Here is a 7,848-nt window from a genome sequence, read left to right as displayed (position 1 = left end):
AGAGGGTTTTAAAAAGGTTAGGTGAGAAAAAAATCGGTGAGAACAGCAACAAGGGTTAAACCGAGCATTTGGCCTAATGGCCAAGTTTTGCTGTGCATCAATAGCTAAATTAGAGATACTATAGCTGCTGGAGTGTAGCCCATAAAATATCAGGCTAAATATCAGGGTTAGGCCTGCTATAGTTCCCCCCCCACCCCCCCACAAATGAGCGAGAGTTGTACACATTAAGATCAATAGACTACTGCAACTGGTTTGTCAAGCGAAAAAAAAAAACACCTTGGCCAATGAAATGACTGAACAAAGTTATCATCCATCACAACGTTGGGGTTAATCTCAAGCCCTAACGATATTAACGAGGCAATATATATATATATATATATATATATATAAATAATTTTTTTTTGAGGGGGGGGGGGGGTTATTAAAATAATTTAAATAACAAAACAAAGCAGAAACTTGAATTTTATCATTTCAATAAAACTGAAAATTTAGATAAATATTTTGTCATCACATAAACGGTAATTATGTTTCCAAATCTGCACGCCGTAGATTACCATTCCCTGTGATCACGCAGACAAGAAAGAAAAAAAAGAAGAAGAAAAAAACACTATAGACGAGTTTATAATTCAAAGAATCCAAAATGGTTTTCCAAAAGAGAGTCAATGCCAAAAAAAAGGATAAATGATTTTGGATGCTGTAAGAAAGAAAGAAAGAAAGAAAGAAAGAAAGAAAGAAAGAAAGACACGCGGCCTCTCAATCCACAACCGATTCTTGTGTGTAGCAGATAGTTGGAAGCTTTTTCGTTTTCCGTCTGTGCTATTTATTTAAATTAATTTTTATTTTATTCTGAACTGGTAAAAAAGTTTAATGAAAATGTTTCTATCATATTTAATTGAATTGTTTCTGCCTGTGGACAACATCTGTTTTTCTTACTTGGCACTAGTGAGTCCCACATACACGCAGAAACATGCACACGCTCTTTCAGTCGCTCTAGCAGGCACCGCAGTCTCTCCGCGCCCCTCACATGTTGACGCTCTTTATCAGTGTAAACACGGTGCCATGATTGTACCTCTGATCTTCACAAACACGGCAATGATGGACGGCGCTGTGATAAGTGTGTTTATTTCGGCTTGCAAAGTTATTTAAGAGAATGCTGCTGTTTGTACAGTGATGAGATTGATAAGTTAGCTTTTAGGAGCGTTTGTTTGATGTGAGTTTCTCTCAAGGAGTGGAGACCTCACCTGCACTGACTCATTCTCCTACGACAAAGAACACGCTCCAAAAAAAAACCTGTACCAAAACTTTTTTCTTAGAAAAAAAATCATAGACTATGACATATTAAAAAAAGTTAAATACAATTAGTTTGGGATCGAAAACAGATCGTTGGAATTATATTTTACAATCAAATTGGTATGAAACATTTGTATGTTTTGTATAAGCTAAGCATTTGTTGAATATTTTATAATAGTTTCGTGCAAAAATGCACAAAACATGTTAAATGTTTTGCCTAAATAGATCCTGGTTTTGTCAGTTGTATAAACGTTTTTACACGACGCAAAATTGACTTCCATAAACATGTTTAGGGTAGCCTACTAATATTTGGCGTTTGACAGGGGTGTTGAGACACAGAGAAAACTAGCTACATAACTCTTTTTAGAATGAACACTTTACTATAAGTCCTGTGATGCAGAAATCCAGCTCCACAAACCTGTCACACTGAAGGGAGACCCAATTCAAACAGTAGAAATGGTCGATTTCCAGCAATGAGCGACTGCAGCAAAAATCATTTTAATGCCTATTTTGAAAGCTTGTACAAACTGAATGACTAATTGTGTGGAAGCTTGATGACGTTGAAACTAGTTATCTTGAAGATAAATAATAATAATAATTGGTCAGGTCCCACTTTTAGAACCGATGAGTGATTGATTCTTACACCCAAATCAAACTTATTGTTAGGCTATTGTTATTATTCTCATAATTTATTAATATGATTGTATGACTGCGTTTAAGTCAAATATCTATATAAATTACAAGAAAATTAAACGTACAAATAACAATGAAACTGAAAAACATGTGACCCTGTATACAATATAGGCTACATATCGCTAAAAACTATGTAATCAGTCCAAAACTTTTACAGAAATATACAAGCTACGTTTACAGTGAAATTTATAAGAAATCATGAAAGGTATTTAGCAGTCTAACTGTGAGGGGAGATGTCTTCATCGTCGGGACATTTTTTTTAATCCAACAGGATGACCGAATATTTGATTTTAGTGTTTAAATCAGTCTCCATTTAAAATCTTTCGTATATAAATAATTCCATCTTCTTAATGGTGTTTTGGCGCTCATCCTCAAAATAAAAGATTTGATACCTTTGACATTTGGCAATCCTCGTGTTGCTTGTAGCCTTTTCATGTCTCCCTCCAGAAAGGAGACAATGATTTCAGAGCGCAACCACTGTTCTCATGGTCTATTTGAACAGGGTATACAGATTACCTGCATCCACCTGTCATTTTGTTATTGTGTTATTGTCTGTTCCGATGTCACCACGTCCTGCCATAGAGCAGAGCGGAGCAGGGCAAGGCAGCTCCATACTCGGAACCGGAAGAGTTCAGGTGCGACAGGCCGGATACCTGGGTTTGGAGAGATGGGGGGCTTGCAGCGTGTTGACCCAGATCTGGGGACTGGCCAGCGCTGCCTACCTGCTGGCTTTGAAGCTGGCCCATTGAAGAACTGTTATTGGACATAATCATGACGTTTCCCCCCTGGTGATGGTGGTTTTGTACACCAGTGTTGGGTGTATGGCTGCTGCCCTGGCATGGCTTCCCGTCTTTCACCAACACTGGCACGGCCACCCGCCGTGGAGACTGTTGCTGCTGCTGACAGGAGCCATTATCTTGTTGCATTTGCTGCTGGGACACCTTGTCCTTGGCCTGCCTTTTCATCTTATATCGGTGGTTTTGAAACCAAATTTTAACTTGAGTCGGAGTCAAGTGAATCATGCTGGCCAGATGTTCCCTTTCCGGCGCGGAGAGGTACTTCTGCTGCTTGAAGCGTCGCTCAAGCTCGTACACCTGGGCCTGGGAGAAGAGTACTCGTCTCTTCCTGCGAGGCGTGCTGGTCAGCGGACCCATGCCTTTGCCGACATCCGCCAGTGAACTCAGCGTGCTCATGCTGCCCATATTCATCCCAGACGAGGAGCCCATGAAACGAGAGACTGCAAGAACAACAGTCCTATTTAGCTTTGCAATTTGACAACAACAACAGACACAAACAGCGCAGGTTCGGTATCATACATGATGACTACAAAAATACAAACGCTCCTTAGCTCAACAAGATGAGCGAATATAGCGATTGTGCACAATTACGCAGTCGTTTCTTGTTTAAATTCCTAGTTTTGGAGAAAGACTTGAACTGCAGTTAAAGGTCTGTTAATTGTTGCAGTTTGTTTGGGTTTAGATAAAACATCTGGCACGTTTAACGTGCGGCTGGCTTAACATAATTTCCCTCAATACTACAAAAAGCTCCACGTTCACTTGAACACTTGGAGTTTCACAGAACAGCATGAATTAAAAAATCGTAGCTCACATGTTTCATGTAATTTTAAATAGCTATCTTTCAAAACCCACAAACAGTTCTAGCAAATATGACATAAAGTGTCAATCTCACGTACTCGTAGAGAAGCGTGGGTCGGGATTCGTTCCGTACCAGCTGGTGGCCGTCGTGCTGCCTCTCATGCCGTCTTGATAGGCCGGCAGGTCGCTCATGTTGCCCAAATTCCCGTTACAGTAGCCCCCCATGGCTGTATGTGACAGCTGGGAAACTCCAGCTGCAGTCATGTGGTAGGCAGCGGGTACTGTTCCATTGTGGCCCATGTGGTGTTGCTGCATCGCCGCTTGCGTGACTTGGGGTTGTCTGTACGAGGCAAGAGGAGCCCCCAAGTTGTTCCCCTCCATACTCACTTTTTTGTAGCTCTCTTCAAGAGGACTTAAGATATCGGATACAGAAAAAGGAGTCGTATGCTTAGGGCTCATCGACATTGTTCTGTGTTGGAAAGGGAAAAATTAGAAGGCAAGGCAATCTCTCCTTCTTTTTTTTGGCCAGCTCCTCTGTTCCTGTTGTTTCACCTTCGCTGCAGCAGGATGGAAATGTATGAGTGTGCACTGGAGTCCGCCTTAATTGGTTTGAGTGGAAGCTCGAAGCTGACTTTCGTTTGTTTTAGCTTGGTGCCAGGTTTAAGGCTTCCATCAGAGGCGGGGCATCAGCAGCCAAGGCAACAATACAAAGCATCTGTGCACCCACGCACAATTTCTATTACGCGGTCTTCAACTACCCATGCCCAAGCCCAAAAAACATTTAAGCATGCAACAACGCCTGTGCGTAAATTTAATTCGTCTATAGTTCATTTTCAAAGCGAGGCTGTTTATTTCACGGTGGCGAGGCTTTTGAGAGAACGGCAAGGAACAGAGCAAAGGATGAAATATTGACAGGTGGGGTGATGTTTATAAGGGCCCCTTGATGTGAGTGCATATGCGGACTTCAGACTTTGAGAACCACTCAGTTTCTGAAAAAAGCGAGCGAGTTGAACTACTGACTTTTAATGGCCACAAGAGGCTTCTGGTGATTGCAGGCGTGTTTGTATTATTCTCCATCGTACTCAAACATGCAAAGGGCCCTTGCGACGACTCAGGAACCATGACTGACAAATAAATAAATACATATGCGCGTGTTAAGAGTCCAATAAATGATTAAGCCCCTTTCCGTTTGATATTATTGGACATAGGCAGCGTCTCGTCCAAATTCCCATCCACTCGGCTGAGACGCGCGGTTTTGGGGAAAATGAACTCGGGAGGACGAGAGGCTCTCAGGTAAAGTTAACGAGGCTGAAATAACCGGAGTAAGTCCTGAAGTAACTCCGCGTGAGTCCAATAACGTATTGCTTTCCAGTGCGCATCGCCCCGACGCCCTAGGTCTTCCTCAGTATAACTGGACAGAAAACAGTTTTACAGAATCGAATCTGGATATCAGCTGGATAGTAGACTTAACAAAATCGGTTTTGAGAGATTTGTTGCACAAAACAGACTATTTTCATTTCGTACTCTTCTTTATTATTATAAATAAAAACGACGACAACAACAACGCCAATAATAATAATAATAATAATTGTTATTATTATATCATTTTAACATATATAAACATTGACTTTGTAGCTATTTGCAAAACAACGCGTTGTCCTATGTTACTCTCAATCTAATATATGTTACAATAATGATAAGACACAATTAAAATTTTCCCTTCGTCCGACTTGGATAAATGAATATGTGGCGCTAACATAAATTTACTTACAGTAACACCAATTTAGCGAACCAAATTTAAAACTAGGCCTACTAGTAAAAAGTAAAAAGATATTCTGGGACACCAAGTGTTCATGTGTTTTGGATAAAACAATGACTTGAAATGCATTCAACTTTCATGGCGGTACGATCCACCAGTTGTAGACCGAGATATTTGGTGTAAACTTTAGTTCTTTTGCGTTCATTCAGAGTCTCATCTGAACGCTGCAACATCCAAGACGACTAAATAAAATGTAACAGCTAGTTAAAACAACAACAACAACAAAAAAAAAAACTCTTAAGCAAATTTCGACGGGAACCACTGATCATTTGGTCTTTATAACGGCCAGGGATTACAAAGACTGTGTATGGTTTAAGACTAATTTATTATTTCAATTTGTTATAGACTCAAGGCTATTATCTATCTATCTATCTATCTATCTATCTATCTATCTATCTATCTATCTATCTATCTATATATATATATATATATATATTCTATGCAAAATAAAGTGTTATTCATTTTCCTAGTGACTAAAGGATCTCATCTAAACACCCACAAACGCTACAAAAATTTGTCGGTGTCTGATTATGAGATTATTGTGAATATAAAAATCAGGGAACACAAATTCTGACGCGTTTTTAGTTTTAATTAATATTTGACTGCGCTTTTTAATGTTTGCTGCCGGAATCAAATGTCACGTTCAGAAAACAGCAACTTTCTTTACGTTATATATTTATTTGTTTCTTTGCGATCTTGTGGAACACTTAACGTGTTAATATGAAATAAGCAGCTGCTCTGAGGGGCCAGGAACACACACACACACACAAAAGTTAACCTATGTATAGATTTAATTGATCCTATGCCTAATAAATCGAATAAAATACAAACTGTAAGGCACAATAATAACAAAGAAGACCAAAGGCTCTGAATGACGCAGAATAACATAACATGTCAGAAGGATGAACCAACAAACGTTTAACAGGGAATACAGCGTCTTCTGGTGGACACTGAATATTTGACAAGACGAAAAAGCTTTCTGTTCACCCGATTGTTCAAGTGTGCGTAGCCAATACTGATAATTTTAGTTTTCTCAAATGACACAACACATTAGCAACTTTTTATAGTTTCGGTGGAAAAAAGAGAAAAATAAAGATTTTTTATTAATATTACGAATATTTATATAGCTAATAGGACCTACACAGCGTTCACATCTTTGGCCAGTAACCTACTCCAACTTTACAGAACGCTTATCAACTTTCAAAGCAAAATGAAATGTTATCATCCTTACACTATAAGAAAACAACTCAGTTCTCTAATTTTTTTAGTTAGCACAGGTGGGTGTAGTTTGTGCACCAGTGATGATAATCACGAGGGCAATTATAACAATTAGTGTCAAAACTATGGGGCGTCCAACGTTGCTTTCAAGGTGTTCGGCCTACTTGATCCAGTTTACAAAAGGCTCTCTTAATTATCTTAATCAGGCTCACTCCTCTCTACTGGAGTACGGCTATCACGGCCAATTAACGGCAATTAGTAGTATGCTTCTTATTGTTTTTAAAATCCCTTTCTATTCACAGTCCAGACAATTATGTTCAGCGCTATCTGGGTGGCCATTGTTTTCAATATGCATAGACATATATGCGTATGAACATATATAATAAATAACGCCAAAATTTATCCAAAGGCTTTAGGCTTTATTATATATTATATTATATTATATTATATTGTGCTTATTTTTACTTCTGTGTTGAACGTTTGTTTGCGGTGGAACGGGAGTGATGTTGATGCTCATCAGGTGCAGTAAATATTGACAGCAGTACTCAAACTTGAGATTTCACGGTGCTATTGTGACATCTAGTGGACAGTGGCAACCATGCCGTTTGTACAGGAACAGCTTCTGGCAGAGGAGTACATGGGAATATTAGTTTCCCTCTGAGCGCAATCAGATCAAGACCATCACAGGAAGTTGTTAACCTCAAGATGGCAGAGTGGCTCCGTTTACAGCCAGGCACCCGAGACCGTGGACATCAAATATACCCGGATATTTCACCTGGCAGTAAACTGTGAAATCTGACAGACCAACTGGGGGCATAAAAAAGCATTTGTATGACATGTAAACTGTATCTAACCTATTATTTAATATGGCACAGAGTCGTCTCTATTAAGAGTTGCTGTTTTTTTTTAAGCAAAATGATAACAATAGTTCATAATAATTCGTTTCAAGGTTTGCTTTATTAATCCTGTCTTGACAAATAATAATAATAATAAAAAAACAAAAAAATAAACAGAACAAAAACTGCCAGGTTATATAATAAGGCCTATAATTCTGATAGATTTATCTGGTTTGGTCAAATTATCAGTTTTTGTCACATGTTTAGTTACATTTGAGTTAATCTTCTTCCGGTGTATTTGAAAGGTAAATGATTAATCGAAGCTTATGATTTAAATTTCAAGAAACAAATAGGCAGACCTTCTAGAGAGAAAACCTAACTCCATAAGAGCGGTTTG

At 38.9% G+C, this 7,848-nt stretch overlaps 1 protein-coding gene across 1 annotated transcript; it reads right to left on the bottom strand.

Annotated features, from left to right (window-relative positions):
- Nucleotides 1-1,913: 1,913 nt before the first annotated feature.
- Nucleotides 1,914-4,206, bottom strand: LOC132113271 (thyroid transcription factor 1-like). The gene is made up of 2 exons (XM_059521085.1): nt 3,677-4,206; nt 1,914-3,220 (listed from the first exon to the last, which is right to left on the bottom strand). The coding sequence occupies exons 1-2, from the start codon at nt 4,041-4,043 to the stop codon at nt 2,547-2,549; spliced, it is 1,041 nt and encodes a 346-aa protein (XP_059377068.1). The 5' UTR covers nt 4,044-4,206; the 3' UTR covers nt 1,914-2,546.
- Nucleotides 4,207-7,848: the final 3,642 nt, after the last annotated feature.

This window comes from Carassius carassius, chromosome 32, assembly GCF_963082965.1.
Source record: "Carassius carassius chromosome 32, fCarCar2.1, whole genome shotgun sequence".
Lineage (NCBI taxonomy): Eukaryota > Metazoa > Chordata > Actinopteri > Cypriniformes > Cyprinidae > Carassius > Carassius carassius.
The sequence above is the reverse complement of the archived record's forward strand: the minus strand, read 5'-3'. Positions and strand labels throughout refer to the sequence as shown.

Excerpts from the sequence above, each read along its gene's own strand:
- LOC132113271 (XM_059521085.1), bottom strand. The coding sequence starts at position 4,043 with ATGTCGATGAGCCCTAAGCATACGACTCCTTTTTCTGTATCCGATATC. Across the intron at positions 3,221-3,676 it reads CGACCCACGCTTCTCTACGA|TCTCTCGTTTCATGGGCTCC; the intron begins GTACGTGAGATT and ends TTGTTCTTGCAG.